The following is a 21,123-nucleotide window of genomic DNA, read 5'->3' as shown; positions in this document are numbered from 1 at the left end:
GAACGGTTTGTTTTTTTTTTTGGGAGGGTATAGGCCAACTAATCGTTTAACTGATGGGTTGAGGTTGAATTTATGATTATAACATAATGTGGACATAATTCAGTGGGAAACACGTTTTCGATAAGACAAAATTAAAAGCTAGTCTGGGATCAACTTTGTGATACACATTGTACTGCAGTAATTAAGATCCATAACACTAAATGAATTATCTTAAACACAGCCAAAACCCACCACTTTCATCACTCATAATTATAATTATCGCCGATTCCTAGCGGAGACACTTCATTACCTATTAAAGTCCAAAATTGGCGCACGCAACGAGTTCAAAATTACAGTCTTTTAAATCCTAGGACCTTACCACTTTTTTTTCTCTTGCATTCATGTCTCCATTGTGATCCGAACATAATGTGCCACCGCAGCCAAAGTGTGTGTGTGTGTGTCGAGAAAATTAATTCATGATTACATACGGCCAAGTTCACTCTTTTTATGGGTGAGGAGCTGATCAATGAGGTTTTTTTTAGTTCGGCTAACCCTCTATTGCCTTAGGCTGTCATCGAGAATAAAAGTTGAATTATATTTTGCATTATCAGATAAATATAGTTCATTACCGCTATAATCCCAGATCAATTTAGAGCATTTGAACAAGAAAACGAATTTCGTGATTTGAATTATAAAAAAGGTTCGATTATCTGAATTGAGATATTTACGATGTATCGAGTCTGGACTGTTTTTTAAGTCATCACTATCTGTCCTCAAATTAATTGAAGTAAACAATTATGGATTTTAGAATAAAAACAAACAAGAATTTATCGGACAAAATTAAACTTTGAATGGCTATAATTTGAAAACGTTGCTCTTAATCATAAAATTTGTTACGTATTTTTCGATTGCAAATTCGATTTTACATAAAAATGAGGTCAAAAAATGTTAAGTACGAAATTAATTTTTTTTACGAAAAGCACTATTTAAAAAAAAATTATAACTCGTCGACAAAATTTTGGTCCATACTTCTGAATGGTTTCAAAGATGTGAGTTTTTGTCCCCTAAAACTAGAGGTGGGCAAAACCGCTCTTTTTTAGGAGCCGCTCATTTTCGTTCGCTCATTAAAAAGAGCCGCTCCTTTGAACGGCTCTTTCGCTCTTTTTCAAAATTTTGATGAAAAGGTTTTTCTAAAATCGTATGATTTTATAAGTTATTTCACATTGGACTTTTACAAATAATTTGATATAAAAAAAATTAAAACTGAAAACGAGAAGATGCCCTTTAAAACCATAGGTCTTGGCGGTCTCTAGGTCAAGATTTCTACTCGAGCCTATACATTCAAGTAATTGAATGACATCCAAACTTAAATCTAGGATGTTGGAAAAATTGCTTTTAATTTTAAAATTGCGTTTCTTTCTGCAAGAATTGAACTAATGCTGATATTTTATTTGGAGAAAGCATTCTGCGAACTCTTTTCTACATTCTGATTTAATCAATTAAGTCTGTAATTGCTAAAAGGATTTTTTTCCAAAATCTCTAAATTATTCAGTAAATTTTTGGTAATATTTTACAAATTATGCAGTTTGAAATGCTCAAATTTGTATTCCGGTAATACTTCAATGTACAATAGTTTTTTTTTCATATTGTTTAATAAATCATTTACTTTTGGAATTAATTTTCATAAGCATTGAAAAATTTGAGATTTTATTTTCAATTCTCAAAAACAAATTCAATACTATATTTTTTTAAGTTCAATAAATTTTCGCTCTTTTTAGTGAACCGGCTCTTTGAGCGGCTCGCTCTTTTTTTGCCCACCTCTACCTAAAACATATAAAATTTTCAATAAAACGGATTTTGGGAAATTGATTGATCTTGCGGTGTTTATGGAGAGCTTTTAAACTGAAAACATTAAAAGTAATTTTTAATTTTATAAATTTCAGCTCAATTTCATTTCAAGCTGAGAGGGTTAAGTGCTCTGTTGTTGGAAGAAATCGCGCATTCGAACTTGACAAGAGTACCAGACAAAGTTTAGCGTGGAAAAGCAACAACAACAACAACGAAAAGCAGAGGTGCGAAACGATAGCGAAAAGTCCATCAAAATTTGCATTTTAGCCTCCAGCGGACATGTTAAACATGGTCATTAAGCACACACAGAATCACACACAGCGACTTACGAGCAGCTTTTAAACGGCAATTGTTTTGAAATGATTTTGTCTTGAGTGCGTAGAAAATATAAAACTAGTTGACAATTTATAAATTAAAGCAATACGTTTTTTTAAATACTTTAATCAAATAATTTTAAGTAAACTTAAATTCTCAGCTGTTCTTTCAGAGCCTGACTCCAAGTCCGTTTCCAAGCACCAAACTGCCAATGGCAAAAAAGAGTTAATCTACCAGTGCGTGAAAATTAGTGCTTCAAGGCATCCCAAATTGCTCAATTTATCAAGCCAAGCAAGAGCAGCAGTAGCGCGTAGGTCGACACTAACTGTGCTAATTCAGCAAAAAAGTGCAACAGTTTGTTACTAATCCTGAGCAGCAGCAGTGCAGTAGTACATAATTATCTGACGGTACTTTTTCATGTACGGATGAAGAGGTAAAAAAGTTTCTAGCTCTAGGACATTTGCTAAGTTTGGAGGTAATATTTTTGTTAACATACTCAGCACTGTTCAAAAGGGTGAAACAACTCTTTACAATTGAAAAATCGTGACAATAGTTCAATTTGAAAGTTTTAGCAACCTGTCACAGGATGTGGTCCCTTAAAAATTATGAGGAAAACAAAATCGGATTCTACATAAATACTTTTGAGCGTAATATTTATTATTCACAGAAAGTTGGTCGTAACATTTGAAAAAAAAAAAAATTATATCTTTAGTATATAGAGAAATCTTAGTTGAGAAATCCATGTTGAAATTGCCAAAATTAAATGAAATTACACTGTTTCAACGAGCTTAAAAGTAATCTTAGCATAAAACAATACTGTGCATTACAATATACTATTTGCAAAAATAACAAAACTTGTGCATTATTTAATGGATATTTACAAACATGAGTTTTAACGGTTCATTTACTTAATAACCATGATGATGGTGCTTGTGTTTGTTGAATGTTTTCTGAATCGTGATCGTCTTCGTCAAGCCACCTCCGTGACCACCTCCATGACCACCACCTTGACTTCCTCCTCCGTAGCCACCACCTCCATATCCTTGTCCATTTCCTCCTTGTCCATAACCTCCTTGACCGTAACCTCCTTGTCCATATCCACCCTGACCTCCATTGCCACCCGTTCCGGAGCCTCCACCAGAGGCAAAACTACCGGCAGATGCTGACGCTGAAGCCGTGGCGAAACTTCCTCCCTGGGCACCTCCCCCGTAGTTTCCACCGCCCGATCCTCCGTGACCACCTCCGTTGTTACCAACTGGATACGGCACCAACACGGGTCGATCGACGGGCACTTCCTTAACCACCGTAACGGGCACTTCCTTCTGCACATAAACCGGGTAGGGTCTCTCCACCACAACCGGTCGATCCACGTGCTTCGTGATGGTCACTTCTTTGGTGTAACCTCCTCCGTGGCCACCCTGTCCACCGGCTGACCCCGATCCAGGTCCAAACCCAGCCGAACCTCCCGTTGGTCCACCAAAGTGACCACCACCTCCGGTAGATCCGGAACCAGCGCTGGCAAAACTACTCGCTCCAGCATTTGCAAAACTTCCCGAAGAACCACCCTGTCCACCATAGTTGTAGGAAGGAGAATAGCTGCTACCATAATCATCGTGGCCTCCCCCAGGAGCTCCCCCGCTGAATCCACCGCCACCATGACCTCCTGCAGGAGCTCCACCGCTGAATCCACCTCCACCTCCACTCGCTCCACTGAACGCCGACGCTGAAGCGTGCGCGGAAGCTCCGGAGAATCCACCTCCTGAACTACCACCATGTGGTTGGCCACCACCGTAGCTTCCGCCTCCGTGGCCACCACTACCTCCGCCGTTCAGTCCACCCGAGAAGCTTAGGCCCAGCCCTCCGAGAGAAAAGCTGCCGCCGCCACCTCCTACTCCACCTCCTCCTTGGCCACCGTAACCGCCCTCGTTGTCCGAGGCGAAGATGATCTTTTTCTTGAACAAGTGGGGCGTTGCCGATGCCACGCTGGCGAGGGCCAGGATCTGGAAGGAAAGAAGAAGAATGCAACTTATTTTAGATTATAAAAGTAACATGATTGACACTGTTTATATACATAAATTTTAATTTGTATGGAAAGTATGTTGAAATAAAAAAAATTACGAAAACGCTTTCTTGAGGAAAATCTCATTTATTTTAATTATAACTGTTTTGAAACAAATTAATTAGAACGCCCAGTAATTGATTCAAATACATGAAATAATCAATAAAGGACCCGATTGAAATGATTCAATGATGAATGAAACCAAACATGTGTAACGCTTTATAAGTCTACATTTAGGCGTAAACGGGCTGAGTTATGAATGAACTGCTGTAGAAATAACCATCCACGTGCGCTCAGATTAGTAAAATGAAATCGAATTTATTTGATAAAATTTTATTATAATTTTTAAACAATTAATGCTACTTGCTGAAGTTTACTAAACAACAAAAATTTCATAAATAAAATGACTTACAGTCCAGACTAGATTATTGAATCCTCGATTATCGAATAAGTTCGATTCGATTCAATTCGATTTATAGGACTTGGGATAATCGAATCCTGAGGAATATTTTTTTCGTATTTTATATTATCTTGCTTTAAACATTAAATTTGAGTTCTGCGACCCAATTTTAGTCAAATTTGAGTGGTTTATTGCTTTAAATTACCAAATGAATTTTCTCAATAATTCTTTGCTCTCTCCCCCACCAAATTTCCAAATTTCAATTTCATTTTTTTTTGTATGGAGCGTAACAAGGCCTTCGTACACCCCCCCCCCCCCCCCCCCCCCAACTGCGTTACGTAATAAAAGAACGCTCCCTAACTTTTAGCAAAATATACTAGAATTATAGTGTCTTCGGGAAAGTTTTCTAAACTTAAAGAAGATCTTAGTTCCTAGAATTGGTTTGAATTGGATAGTTATTGCGCCCTCAGCAGGTAAAAAACTGAATCAGTTGCTTTTCTCCAAACATTTGACGGTTTTTCCCATATAAACATCAAGAACTTAGAGGGAGGGGTTCCCGTGGTCAGAATGAGCTCATATTTAGAATTTAGCCGAATCAAAAAAAAAAAAAAAACCTAGTGATTGGTCAATCTTTGAATTCAGTTGATAGCCCGAGGAAGCCCGGATTTCGACCACCCTAATGTTCACTTGTAGATTATAAGTATCTAGAAAGTTATAAAGTTTGATATTACTGTTTACAACGATAAAGCTTAAATCAATTTAAAAAAAATACTTTGCGGTTCTTCTTGACAGAAAGCATCCTACTTGACAGCTCGTTCGATCCATCCATCCATCGAAAAAATGTTGTCTTATCAATTTTTTTTTGACATTAAAATGAAAAAAAGTGATCAGAAATGGTTTTTAATCTTGTTTTTTACCGTTGTACATAAAAATTGACACATAAATTTTGAAACCTATTTTGTTTATTGACTTATTCTCTAGTTTAATTTAACTTTTTCAACTTCAATTGAGGTTAGATTACATCATAAAGTGGAATTATTACAGCATCAAATTTTACACCTTCCAAATTTACAAAATATTTAAATTATTATGAACAACGGTAAAAAAAACATGGTTTAAACAACGTCTTATCATTCTTTTTATTTTTATGCAAAAAAATTAATAGATAACAAAACATTTTTCGATAGATCAAATGGTACGAGCTGTCAAGTAGGATTTCTGTCAATATTATTTTTAAATGTAATTAAAATCAATTTTAAATTTATTGGGTTATTGTATTCAGTAAAATAAGCTTTATCGTGGTAGACAATAATATCACCAATTTAGGCTTAATATACCCTCTGAGACCAAAGAGTGAGATTTACATCATTGGATCGTCCATACAAATCTCCACACCATTTTGACAGCTGTCTATACGATTTTTTTTTTCAAATATTAAAAATTGTGTCTGATTTGGCTTCTTTGGTAAAGTTTTTTTTTTGTTATATTAATTAAGCAACGAATTATTGCACTTTAAAATATAAATTTTCTGTTTTTTTTTCATTAAATTTTTCATATAATAAGTTAATTTGCGTAAAATAACGATTTATCAATAATTTCATTTTGCTGCAATAAATGTCGGATGATATTCGTGTGGCAGTGTTGCCAATAAAATGAAAAAATGATTTTTTTTAAAAAGGTTGAACATAAAATGAATACATGTGGCTTGATTTTAAAATGTATGCATCTAACACTAAATTTTAACGCAAAAGTTTTCCGTAAATTTTGCAACAAAGTTCAAAGTTTTCAAGTGATTTCCACCTGAGGGTTTTTTAAGCCCCGAGTAGCAGGCAAGTTACACAGCAGTTTCTACAACTGACTGTCTGACTCAAAATGATCTCACAACAGCTTTTAGAACTGTTGTTCAACAAGTTTGCTACTGTAAGGTGTGTCTTTTTATCCAGTTGAAATCATGACCAAACAAGGCAATATCTAAAAAATTAGGAAATCAAAAATTTCACCAGCCACCTTTCTGGTTCTGATTTTCTTGTTTAGGACGCAACTCACGAACTGAGTTATGACGTCATGGATTTGGCGGGCACACATTCTGGGAGAATCCGTTCTGATGCCATCGATTCACTTGCAGTCGGGCCACGGCGGTGATTTATTCCCCGGCGGGTGTAGCGGACCGGATTGTATTGGCGAATCATCGTCTGTGCCCAGAGAGGAGCTTGTGCGGTCAAATCGTTGGGGTTAGGGGATGGTGTTCTATCCTAAATTTACTCTTAACTTTTTTTTAAATAAAATAGTAGTTTATGCAATAAGTTGCAAAAAGAGGATATTTTCAGCACGAGTCGTACATTTATCCAACGAGGTTCACCGAGCTGGATAAATACGACGAGTGCTGAAAAAATCAAGTTTTGCAACGAGTTCCATATAACATTTTTTGCAATTTCGAAAAACACCCATTGAGTGAAATTTTAAGTCGAATTTTCATGTATTTTGTCAATAAATCGTTTAAATCAAAAAAATGTTGAAAAGTGTTACTTTTCGTAACAAGTGCTGAAAAGTTCAACTTTTCAGCACCCATTTCAGTGCTGAAAAGTAGAACTTTTCAGCATTTATTTTGAAAAGTGTTGCTATTCGATTCTGTTATTTTTGGTACAGAAAAGTAGGCTATTTCGTCGTTCAAGAATGACAGGAAAAGTAAGTAGTTTCACTTTAAAACACCTAAAATTTCGAATTGATCAAAACTAAATCCAAACCTCTCCTAAACTAGACGACACCCTATAGAATGATTTTCCAGCTAGGGGTTAAGGAAACACAGTACATTTGTTGTCTATAGCGGGAGGGAGGGGCGGAGTGTTGAACATTAAATTGCTCGTTCACGTTGAAACACTCCCACACAAAAGTGGTGCAGTTGAAATGGAAAGTTAATTGTATCTTTCCCCATTATTATTGGATAAACAGTTTGAACAGCTGAATCTTTGTGCGATCGGTGACTTGTTGTTTGAAAGGGGGAACGGGGAAATTTGGGGATTTGGGGTGTTTTATGGTTAACGTGCATTGTCTCTCGGCAAGATTTAGTTTCCACGAATGAACAAAGGAGAATCGGCGGGAAAGTGCTAAGTGTTGTTCACCTTATTAATAATAACATGTTTAACGTGTTATATCAGCTGGATAAACACTAAACAGTCACAAAGAAAGTTACTTGTAATAATGTAGGCACAATCTGTAAAAAAGTGTATTGTCTATGGTTATCCAGAAAACGTGTACAATTTATTGGAATAAAAACTTGTTTTTAAAGGAACTATTAGACTATGGAAAATGAACAAACTCGCACTTTTTTGTGCTTGACATTTTGTCAAACTCGCAAACAAAGCCAAATGTATGCAGGATGGCATTTTTGCAAATAAATGTAGGCAAACGAACAAAGCAGGAAAACTGCCAAACTGTCAAAAAGTTTTATTTGTTTGCGAGTTTGTTTGTCATAGTCTTATAACTCCTTAACATTAGCAGCAAATAGTTCTTTAGGTTCTTTCATACACAATATTTGGCAATTTTAGACTTCCACATCTTCCATTCAAATTGTAATGCAAAGACTGTTACAAATTCGTTAACCCCTTTACCCTTATTGTATTATGTAATATTTGAACCAGCCCTTTGTTTGAAATCTTTGAACAGTTCCACTGTAAAATCTTCAATCGATTTCTTTTATGTATTTAAATGATAAAATGATTGATTTCGGCTATTATATTGAACCAAGGATTTCTCAGTTTAAATTAAATTTGACTTTAAACATATCTCCACATTTTTTGAAAAGGTCCTATAAACAAATAACAAATAAACATAAAGTTTATCCCTTTCACACCTTAAAAAAAGTTTAATGAAAATTATAAAATCTGGATAATATTTGAAAAGTTTTTAATTTGGATTTCTATAGCTTTTCAAATATTTTGTGTGATTTCTGTTCGATTTCGTATCTTTAGCAATTGTACGAAAAAAAACAGTCAATTCAGGAATAGTAGGTATATGCTCTGAAAATATTTTCATTCACTTTTTAGCACAAAAATTGAAGCGCGCATATTTTTTTTCCAAATGTTATGATTGAATGCAATATTTTTACCTTTTTTGTGTGTTTGTCATAACTTCTTATCGAAATCATTTTTTTTAAATCGTGGTGATTTTTGAATAGTATGAAATATGCTCGAAAAAAATATACCATTGTTTCTTTAGAAATTGAATTCGAATTGAATTGAAAATTAAACCGATAACGTTTTCAAAATTTCCCAAAAATATCAGCAGACAAAAAAGAACTATTATTGAAATGCTCATTGAAAACAATATTAAAATCTATTGTAAACTATTCATTATACATTTTGCAACGTTTATTTATGCATTTTTAATCAAATTAATTATATTCTCAAAAAAAAAAGACTAAAGGTAAAAAAAATCATTGATCTTTTTGTTAGAAATTTTATTTTATTTACCTTTGATAATTTTACCTCTGATAATTGTAAATTTATCTCTTTTCCGATGTAATGGAACTTTTCAGTCAAAATTCAGGTAAAATTACGGGAGAACTGGGAGACTTGATCCCCGGGGACACATCTCGTCAGCATTTAAGTTAAAAATTGGCTTTGTTCTAGAAAGTTGTGCGAAATTGACTAAAACTCATTTTAGAAAACAAAGAAAAAATGTTTAAATTCACAGCAAAAAATCCGATGGTAAAATCGCCTTCGTCAAAATAAACACTTAATATTACACACAGCATGTACAATTTTTGTAAACACAAAAAAAGTTGCAACTGACGGGATTCAAACCCAGCACCATCATTAAGGACTGGCGCCTTAGCCCGCTCGGCCATCAGACCGATGAAAAATGGTAAGGCTAAACGTATATATAAGCTTGACATTTCGGTCAAGTAGATTTCGCATACTGATGGGCTACATATTTCAGAATGTAATATTACACAGAATTTCATTAAATAATGCAAAATTTATTCTACACCCAGGCCTTTTACACGCAGCTGAATTACTACTTTCTTTGCTGTGTTGAGTTACACACATTTTTCTAAAAATTGCTGAAAATACCCTCCAAGAGATCTTTTTTCTTTGTTTTGATATGTATAGAAAACACTCAAAATTTATTTAAAAAAATATTTTTAATACAAGAATTGTTTGATAATTGTATCAACTTCAAAACCCTTACGCATTTGACGTTAAATTAATCGTCATACTATTTTTTCAATCAATTGTTTAAAAAGGTGCGTTTAAGGGAGACTTAATCCCTGCATTCTAATAGTCAATGGAATCAGTATCAAGCTTTATTAATTGGGCTGGGTTTTCGTACATTGTTTCCATTAGTATAGTTGTACATAACTTACTGCAGTTTGAACCATTTATCAAATGTTTAGTAAACAAAAATTATCGGCTTTTGTAACCATGCTAAATTTTGGTCTAAAAAAGAATATTTTAATTTTTAAATGTTTTACGTACACAGAAAAAAACATGGTAATATTACATCTGAGAAGAGGTTCCGTAAACTGGGGTGACTTTGATAGCCCGGGATGACATTGATAGAAATTTGATCTGGGCACTAATTTTGATACATCCAATGGAACAGTAACATTTTTGCATATATTTTCGATAAAAAGTTAACCTTTAATGCTTACATACTCAAAATTTTCAAAAATGTTGAGATATTAATTTGGAGGGCATATGAAAAACCTATCAAAGTCACCCCGGGCTATCAAAGTCACCCCAGTTTACGGTACATCTTTTATGTTAGAAAAAATGTGTTATTTTACTACTTTTTTGTGTAATTTAGTCTAAATTGAGGTAAAATTACATCATAAAAGAGGTAATATTCAAGCTTCAAAAATTACACCTTCCAAATTTACACAGTTTATTTCTGTGTACAATACTTGTTATATTTTGAACACAAATGTACAGGTGTTATGTAAAATACAAAAAATTAAAAGTTTGGAGTTTTGTGGGAAATTGACAGAGTTATGTGCGATACAAAAAAGGGGAACAAGTCTCCCCACTCTCCCCTTCATCATAAAAGAGGTATTATCAGACCTGAAAATTTTACACCTTCCACATTTTAATTTTTTTATTTTCATTTTCAACCATCCCTAAACATATTTTTTTTATTCAGATCAGAAAATTGTAAAATATTCAATGATCTTCCATCATTGATGATTTATTGGACTTAAAAAAAAAGAAAAAAAAACAATATTCTGTCCCGTCATGAACACGGAATGTATCTTACCTTAAATTTCTCAAAATTTGGTTCATCCAATCCTGAGATATCATGTCACCTGTAAATGAAAATCGTGTTTCCAGAAAAATGCATTTGCACAGCAATTCCCCACGAAACAAAACTCCTCCCATTTTTTAGTATGTTACGTAAAAATGTCCGGGGAATCCGATAATAATATTTCCAGACATAGACTCTTTGGTCCAGACACAGTCAAAACGGCATTTTAAAGTTTCATACGCACTTTTCATATGTTAGGCTAGACTTTTCAAACTTTTTACTATTTTTCTTTGAAAGGCCAACTTATCACCTTTCGAGACTACGGCGCCTGCTTAGCGGGGTTGGAGAGCATGAAAATGTGCTGAAGTAACTCGTCGCCTCTCCTACACTGGAAATGGTAGGGGATATCAATAGGGTGGTGCTATCAGGTAAAACTTTTCCATTTTTAGAAGTTTTTTCAGCAGCATTCTCGTTACGGTAAGTCTGATTATTATTATTATTATTATTATTTTGCAATGTAAAATAATTACATATGTTCACACGTTTTTGGAATTACGACAACTAAACATATTTGAATTCTAGAGTAAATTTTCAAAAAAACCTATGCGTTTCCTACGCTGATAGGATCTTTTGAAAATTTAATCTAGAATTTTAATGTCAAACTCACCAGTAGCATTGGTGATAAATGTTATTACTTTTTAATAATAATGTTCTCCTCTACCAACAGTGAGCGAGTTGTGGCGCTATAACCACGGCAAATAGTGTCCAGGGCATTCGCGGAAATTCGATGTCCCATCCACGAGGGTCCCGGATCACCAAAACTTCTTAGCATGGTGACTCCCAACGTTAATTGCCTAAACAAACAGGAACGTGAGCGGGGGATCCCCACGTTTCTTCCTCCCCCCTGTAGATTCAGAAATGTATTGTTGTTTGAACATTCGTGCTCAAATTCAATCCACTTCAACGAATCATCTTTGCGGTAAACTTTACGCAGTTGGCCTGGCCGCTTTAACGTTTGTGATGTTTCAAAGCAATTTATTGCATTGGGGCACTGCAATTGTTAATAATGACAAGAGGATGCTAGGCGTTAATCAACCTAAGGCATTTTCCAGGATGCCCTCGAAAGACTGGCTGCGCTAGGGTTAGATTAGATTAGATTAGATTGAAAGGCCAACTTATCACCTTTCATTTGCGTATAAGACAGTTGAAATCGGTTGAAATGGCGAGGAGTTATGATTTTTCGAAAATAGTGGTTTTTGCGAAAATCGACGAAAATGGCCATTTTTCAGACCACCCTAAGACGGCGTAGGTCACCCTAATGGCCAAACAAAAAAAAATACGGTTCTAATTATTTCGGCCAGGGAACCCCCAGAAAATTTTTGAGCCCGATCCGAGCACTTTTATTTTTTTCCATGCTGGTTTCGTGGGGAATTGCTGAATAATTAATAATTCAGGTTTTATACATTTAGTTCCCAATAGCAAAAAAAATCATTACATGTTTGAAAAGTCAAACCATTCTAACGATCAAAAAAAAAATATTTTTTTTTAAATATTTTCTTTTAAATAACTAATTAAAGATATTTTTGTTTAGACACAGGCAAAGTATACCTACTCTGAAACCATGTCAGCTTCGTTTAGCAATTATGCAATTGCGAACAATATTTCACTTACTAGGCTGTTTCTTTCCGTTTTCTACCTTGGCATTGGCGGCAACAAACTCACAAGGAACCGCTAAAGTCGGGAGCAATGCGTCGTTTTCCGCGTTTTCCTTCATTTTCCCACGGGAGCAAAAGGGGGTGTGTGTTGCATTCTTGCTTACCTGAACTAAATGAAAAATCCTCTCAGCTCAATTGTGGCATGTCGCGCCAGTTTTCATCGGAAGGGGAAATTCCAACTGTGAGGAAAGAAAGGAAGATGAGAGTGGGTGGTTGCGGAATGCACAGTTCTCATTAGCAGTCGCCATAGAATTCTGTGTTTGCGCTGGAATTGAATCCTGACGTGTCCTATTTGCACAAGATGGGGTGAATGATATCTCGTTTTGCATTCACCTTTGTAGTTTCGTCTAGCTTGGGCTTGGGTTGCCAGCTTTGTAGCACACCTGCTTGCACACCACACCGCTGCTGCACACCCACACCCCACAGGTGCACGTTCAGAAACGAGTAAAATTGTGGTCTTAATCAACCTCAAAGTCTTGGCACAGTGGAAGAATCTTGGCGGTAGTATAGGTCATAGTAGTTGAATCTCCGGCATTGGCAATGATTCAAATTTGACTGAAATGGGGTTGCAGAACTCAAATTCAATGTTAAAAAGGAAAAAAAATTTTTTTTTTTAATTTTATGAACTTTGTGTTGGTAATGTAAAAACCTTCCACTGTACATTTGTGGTTAGGTAAATAAAAGCTCTTTTTGCAAATGCACAAACAACACCCACCCCACGAAGCAGAAGAGAAGGGGCCATTGTGGGAAGCTTCCCTTCCTACAGTAGCTTATGACGAAAGCAGATAGGCTTAGCTAACAACAACTGGGCGGTAAGTTTCCCCCAACTCCGGAAGAGAAGCAGGAAAAAAATAAGCAAACAACGCTGGATCCTGTAAAGCGACCTGCAGTTCTGCAGGAACTCCTCGGCACCCAGAGAGGGTAGGCAAATCAAAAAAGCAGACCCAAGAGGATTCTAATCAAAAGGATTTTAATCATCCGAGTCGTTCTTTTCGGACGGGGTGGAGGAGGAAGTTCTTTTGCAACTTCATACGAGAAGCACGTGGAACGCACACCGGTCGTCGTCGAGTTTCGTCGGAGCGAAGAAGGTTGAAGAGCCTCGATTCTTTGCACTCTGCCGAGAGATGGCCTATCAGGTGATGTAATGGGTTTCTGTCTGGCAGGCTTGTTACGAACTTCAAATGTGGTGTGCCTGGACTCAAAAAGGATCGGATATGTTTACCTTCGCACACAACGGTTGGACACTCGACCAGGCTGCTGCAAACGGGTACAGTTTCAAGCCTAAATACCGAGAGTAACCGTTGTAATGACAACAGTGACACTAATCTGATTTCGGGAGTAGTATTTGGAAATTGGAACCAGTGCTTGTTGCCGAAGAAACCAAAACAAGCAAACAAGCATCCGGGTTAGGAAATTCGATGAACGAGTGTATTTTGGTGGTAATCCTTTGAATGCACCAGAAGGAGAAGGTTTGTTGTGGCGTAATTTTCAGAGAAATTGGATTACTTCAAATTAGTGTAAGACAATACTGTATCATTTTGTTGAAAGTACAAATTTTGACACCGCAAACAAACCAATTTCTCAAATATGGTTGCAATGGTTTGAAGACATTCAACATTCAAGTATTTTGTGTTCACCCGAGCAGGGGTAAACAACAAGGGAAATGCGTAATAATACCTTTTTTTTGGTATCAATACCAAATTTTGGTATTCCTGAACACTTTAAAATTTTCTTAAGGATAATGCAAGAGCAAAGTTTGGTATCATACCAATTTAAAATATTGTTTTGATATTGCAAAATTGATAAATTTGTCAGATATTGAAAACAGAGAATTTCGAAGTTGATTTTATAAATTAATATCTTACCCCCCGAAAGAAATGACTTGAAATTGTTGGACATTTTCTTAGTCAGAATACCACATTTTTTGGTATTACACTGCCCCTGTTCGCATAAATGTCCCATATGCATTTTCATCGTTTTTGAGTTATTGATGCAGTTTGGTTCGTAAGTGTGTGCTCTTTCAAAAGAGCCTATAACATCCAGTACTTTGTTCTAGAAATCAGGACGAAATCCCGTTTTTTCGCGAAAACTTAACACGTAGCCTTATGTGTGGGACAAACTTCAAATCTCAGCTAGCTGTTTTTGCATATGGGACATTTATGCGAACATGGGCAGTACAGTTATTGTTAATTACTTAACATATTGCGTGGGAAGCGTGGGAATACCAACAAAATAAAACCATGATGTACAAATTTCTTCATTTTTGTATGACCCAATCTCACCCTAGACCCGATATCACCCCTGATGATGGTATTTCAAAACTTTGTTTTTAGGAAATCGAGATACAGTCCATACTCCATTATCTGAAGGCCTTCGAAAAATTTCACTTCGGATAATCGAATCACGAAATTTTTTATTTTTGGTTCTGGAGATTTAGTATGACCCCTGAACTACGCTAAAGGGATTTAGAATTTTTAAATCCAAAATGGCGGCCAAAACGGCGGTGATGAAGCAATGAAAAATGCTTATTGTCTTTCAACTGACAATCAACTATTCAAATTTGACTAAAATGACTAAAAATAAAAAAACACAAAAAATTGTTCATGATTAGATTATTCGATTGTAAGCTATGTATATTTTTTACTTAAATTGATATTGTTTGGTAAATAAAGAACACAATTTTGAACTGTTTTCTTACCTTTCGGCTTACTTTCCTTTTTAAAGTAAGCCGAAACGTAAGAAAAAAGTTTAAAATTGTGTTCTTTATTCGCCTAAAAATATCAATTAAAGCAATTAAAGTAAAAATGCACGGCGATCGAAAATAGATACATAAAAGATTTAAAACCATCGGACAATCGAATTTCAGATAAACTTCAGATAAACTTTGGATAATTGAGGCTTCGGATAATCGAGTCTGGACTGTACAGAAAATGTTTGGATTCATACAAAAAAAAAATGAATTTTCAGTTCTACAACATAAGTGAATATTGTTACACTTTAAAAAAACACTGCAAAGTTACAAACAAAAATTTAAATTGAGATGTTTTGATGAAAAAATATTTGTTTTCGGAAATTTGTTCAATTTTTCAACCAATTTCCAAATCACCACCAGTGCAAATGATTAAAACAAGTTTTTTTTTACGAATTTTCAATAATAAGCGTCGTACCGCCCCTCCGTCACGAGATATCGCAACTTAAATCTCGGATTCGTGATCAGGAACAAAAATTACGCCTAAGGCCAAAGTTTCTCGCAAATCAAAGAGGGCTCGGGGCATTTTTCAAATTTCGTGTAAGTTGGCAGAAAATTACTCACACAGTTAAACGGTTTCCTTTTAACAAATTATTACCAGAATTCATGAGAAGCAATCAGGCAAAAATAAAAAAATAAAACCATTTCTGCGCAATCGGACATTTCACTCCGGCTTAAGCAAACATCGCCACTAGAGCAATTTCGCTGTGCAAATACCACCGAGAAGTTATTTACCATTCCAATGCAAGCAAATGAAAAACTAGAAATTAAAACCTTTCACTTGACTAGCCGCCACCAACCTCGTCCCCCTCCCACTTGGTCCAAATGACCCGTCGTCGTTCGTCGTCCATCGTTTATTGTGACGCTTGGTTTGGTTTGCAAAAAAAAAACAGCACAAATAATAATTTCCCGGTTTTCATTTCCAACAGAACTTTCACTCTTGGACGCAACCATTCAGTCAAAGGTGGACTGTTTGCATTGCTTTGGTACTTTGTTTGTAAGTTTGTTTTTTTTTTCTTGTTCTACTTTAGTACAAAGACAAAGTGGACATTGCTGGGTGCCACCCACAACCACCAACCCACCCTTGGGCAGGCAATATTTGCGTCACTTTGTAGTGATGTTTGCTCTTGTTTTGCATTCATTCCAACCGTTTTCAGGTGGCTTCACTTGTCAAAGTGGAATTTCCAAGAGTTTCATTTCGCATTAAACTTTGATTGCCACTTGCATCCGGATCTTTTATCAAAGCAAAGCAGCTTGCACAAACCGGTTGTTAATTTCTAGCAAATCTCTAAAGGGGAACTCCACTTTTTCGAAACCTACAAAGCAGCATGAGTTGTGTAATTGCTACACCAAATTTGCAATTCACCATCACTCGATCGGTGCGCGTTGTGGCCCGAAAATCCCCTCGACTTTATGCAACATCATGAGCATCGAAATTTATAAGTCCAAGTCGGTGCGTATCATTAACGTTTAATTTGAACTTCAAGTTCGATCAGACTAACCATTTAATCACCATCACCGGTCACTTTTCGACGAACAAAAACTTCCTTTGGAAACACCCTACAACATTCAACGACTAATCATGCCCTGTCAATAAATCACCCCAGAGCCGCGATCCTGTTCACGGGATGATTTGAGCCACACACGATCGCGCCAAACCACGTGGCAACGGGTCATGAATCAAATCGATTGGCGGGAATTTGAATGCCCATCAGCAGCCGTGCATCGAATATAAATTACAGACTTTCTTGCTCGTTGCAAGGGGTGAATTGATGACGCCGTTCTGGAACCGGTTCGAAGCCTCGATCATAATGGGTTCGAAATAAATTTAACAACTAACTGGCGACGAGACACACCTAACACTGGCGATAATCACGATTGTTTTGACGGATTCTCGTAAATTTGTACGATTAGGTTTAAGCGATTATTTTGTTTGTTTTACAACCATGATGGCGTCACGCTTTAAATTCAGTTAAGAGTAATATAATTTACTCGTTTTATTATCCGTTTGACCAACAACTGCGCATCAGTTAGTACATAGTCAGTTAGCCTAAAATTAAGCTTAACAGTTTGTCATTGGTGATTCATGATGTCACCAATTACTGATTTCATTTCGTTTCATGATATAAATTAAAGTTTAATTTAATGAATTATTCGAAATAAGGAAAATGGCTTTTTATAATAAAACTCTAAGACTAGAATGTTAAGAACCATATCAATCTTTTAAATTAAGGAATATATTAAAGAACTGGCAATCGGGTCCTAAAGCCCTATGCCAATTTTATGTACATCGGTAAAAAACACGATTAATAACCATTTCTGATCACCATTTGTTTAAATTTTAATGCAAATGGCAAAATTAAGTGAAATAAATTGTTATCTCCTTTATTTGGCGTCCTAGCCATATTGTGTCTTCGGAAGAGTTGTTCTACTTGACAAGGACTATTTTTTAAGTTAATGACATACAGGGGTATGACCTTCTAGGGTGCCAACCAAAATCTAACTTTGTTGGATTATGGTTTAGGAAGTTGGTGTCTTTGGCAAAGTTGTAGAGGAGAAAATTTTATTAAAGTTTGTCGAAGACACCAAACTTCTAGCTCTTGATGTACATGAGATATACGCAACCTAGAGCGTCCAATTTTCCCGGGTTTTGAATTTCTCGGGAAACGGAAACATATTTTTCAAATCCCGGGAATTTCCGGGATCCCGGGAAATTTTTGAATCAGTAATAAAATCTATGTTTTCATTATATTTGTTATGTTTTCAGCCTTAAAATCATAGAACTAGCTTAATAATATTAATTGGTGATAATCCACACTTCAATCTTAACAAGGACGACAGTTTTTAAATAGCCTAAGAGAAATTAAATATTGTTTTTTGTTCTTTGAAAAAAATAAAATATAAATAAAAATAAAATATTTATATATACAGCAATTCCATTTGAAAAGAGCCTAAACCGAAAAAAATGTTCTCCAATCGGGCTCAAAATTTTTCTGGGGGTTCCTCGGCCAAAATAATTAGACCCGTATTTTTTTGTTTGGCCATTAGGGTGACCTACATCTTGCTAGGGTGGTTCGAAAAATGGCAATTTTCGTCATTTTTCGCAAAAATCACTTTTTTCGAAAAATCATATCTCCGCGCCATTTCATCCGATTTTAACTGTCTTAGACGCAAAAGAAAGGTGATGAGTTTGGCTATTTGAGAAAAATAGTAAGAAGTTCCAAAAATCTAGCTTAACTATTGAAAAAGTCGTATGAAAACTTAAAATGGCGTTTTGACCGTGTCTGGACCAAAGAGCCTATGTCTGAAAATATTTTTATCGGATTCCTCGGAAAATTTCACGTAACATATCAATAAATTGGCGATGATTTTTTGAAAATAAAAACTGAATTTTTCGACGCGCCACGCGCAAAAACGGGAAAATGACGAAATCGGCAAAAAAACAACTTTTTTCACTAAAACTTCGATAACTTAAAAATTTCAGCGATGACCTATACATGTCTGGGTATCAAATTTTTTGTAATTGAAAGACGCAACTTTTGGTACCATAACATTTATAGGTCATAGCTGAAATTTTAAAGTTATCGCAGTTTTAGTGAAAAAAGTTGATTTTTTGCCGATTTCGTCATTTTGCTGTTTTTGCGCGTGGCGCGTCGAAAAACTCAGTTTTTATTTTCAAAAAATCATATCTTGGAAACGTACGGTTCGACATCGCCTATTTTTTGATATGTATGTTACGTGAAATTTTCCGAGGAATCCGATAAAAATATTTTCAGACATAGGCTCTTTGGTCCAGACACGGTCAAAACGCCATTTTAAGTTTTCATACGACTTTTTCAATAGTTAATCTAGATTGTTGGAACTTCTTACTATTTTTTCCAAATAGCCAAACTCATCACCTTTCTTTTGCGTCTAAGACAGTTAAAATCGGATGAAATGGCGCGGAGATATGATTTTTCGAAAAAAGTGTTTTTGCGAAAAATGACGAAAATTGCCATTTTTCGAACCACCCTAGCACGATGTAGGTCACCCTAATGGCCAAACAAAAAAATACGGGTCTAATTATTTTGGCCAAGGAACCCCCAAAAAAATTTGAGCCCGATCGGAGAACTTTTTTTTTGGTTTAGGCTCTTTTCAAATGGAATTGCTGTATATATATATGTTTTTTTATAAAACGTGTTTTACAAATAATCTTCAAGTTCAAGTTGGCGGTAGTCAACCGGGGGAATATCGAGACTACAGTCTGAATAGGTACAGGAGATTGTAGAGTAATACATTTGGAAATCGGTGTACTAATTGTATTGTTCTGTTCCTGTTTTAACCGAAGTCATCCAAAATATCATGCATTTTTTTGGCTTAAATAGCTGTCTGTATTCGTTACATTTGCATCTATTTGCCCAAGATGCCGATGTTTGATCAAAAATAATTTAATATGAGATTTTTTTTTTCAAATTTGAAATCAAAAATATACGTTAATATATCTCGTCTTTAAAATTCCCGGTTTTGGAAAAATCCCGGGATTTTTGTCTCGGGAATTCCCGGGATGAACGCACTAACGCAACCTTTGCAAAAATGGTAGAAGCACTTTTTGGTGATAACTAGGCTTAGTGATTTTTCACGCTCAAACATTGAAAATTTCCCGGGGACCCTAATTTCAAAACACCAAAATAACCTTGAAAATCTTTTGTTTAAATTACAAAAACTTCATTTTATGCTCAATTTTATATCAGAAAAGAACAAACAAAAAAGGGGTAATTTTTTAACTTCCATGGAAACTATACACCAAAATAATCAAATATCGTGAAAATTAAACAGGACTTAGTACAAATCTGAAATGTTCGTGAAAGATAAATGGGTAATTCTCCGCCAACTCACACAGTACTTGCCCCGACCCCTCTTCGATTTGCGTGAAACTTTGTCCTCAGGGGTAACTTTTGTCCCTGATCACGAATACCAGGTCCGTTTTTTGATATCTCGTGACGGAGGGGCGGTACGACCCCTTCCATTTTTGAACATGCGAAAAAAGAGGTGTTTTTCAATAATTTACAGCCTGAAACGGTGATGACATAGAAATTTGGTGTCAAAGAGACTTTTATGTAAAATTAGACGCCCGATTTGATGGCTTACTCAGAATTCCGAAAAAAACGTATTTTTCATCCAAAAAAACACTAAAAAAGTTTTAAAAATTCTCCCATTTTCCGTTACTTGACTGTAAAAAATTTCGGGACATGTCATTTTATGGGAAATTTAATGTACTTTTCAAATCTACATTGACCCAGAAGGCTCATTTTTTCATTGAGAACAAAATTTTTCATTTTAAAATTTCGTGTTTTTTCTAACTAAGTTGGTCATCATCGATCATGGCCGTTCATGGTCACCCGCGACAGACACGGACGACGAAACAAAGAGAAACGCAAAAAGTAACTTTTTCAAAACTTTTTTTTCGTAAAATCGCGATAACTCGTGAAGTTTATGAGCAAATCCCTTATGTCTATATATCAAAATTTTTGTAATTGTCTGCTCTACAACTTTGTAGAACATTGTTATACTCTGAAAAATAACCCTGCAAAGTTAGAAAAAACACGAAATTTTAAAATGAAAATTTTTGTTCTAAATGAGTCTGGGTCAATGTAGATTCGAAAAGTACATTAAATTTCCCGTAAAATGACATGTTCTAAAATTTTTTACAGTCGAGTAACGGAAAATGGGAGAATTTTTAAAACTTTTTTAGTGTTTTTTTCGATGAAAAATACGTTTTTTTCGGAATTCTGAGTAAGCCATCAAATCGGGCGTCTAATTTTACATAAAAGTCCCT

General features: G+C 35.5%; 1 protein-coding gene across 1 annotated transcript in view; it reads right to left on the bottom strand.

The window, feature by feature from the left end:
* Positions 1-2,844: 2,844 nt before the first annotated feature.
* The window catches only part of LOC119766367 (glycine-rich cell wall structural protein 1.0-like), a 37,836-nt gene continuing 19,557 nt past the window's right edge, over positions 2,845-21,123 (bottom strand). Inside the window, exon 2 of the mRNA XM_038250865.1 lies at positions 2,845-4,167. Within this exon, the coding sequence (XP_038106793.1) occupies positions 3,051-4,167 (1,117 nt within the window). The 3' untranslated portion in view covers positions 2,845-3,050. The remainder of the gene's footprint in view (positions 4,168-21,123) is intronic.

The sequence above is a fragment of the Culex quinquefasciatus genome, chromosome 2, assembly GCF_015732765.1.
Source record: "Culex quinquefasciatus strain JHB chromosome 2, VPISU_Cqui_1.0_pri_paternal, whole genome shotgun sequence".
Classification (NCBI taxonomy): Eukaryota; Metazoa; Arthropoda; class Insecta; order Diptera; family Culicidae; genus Culex; species Culex quinquefasciatus.
The sequence above is the reverse complement of the archived record's forward strand: the minus strand, read 5'-3'. Positions and strand labels throughout refer to the sequence as shown.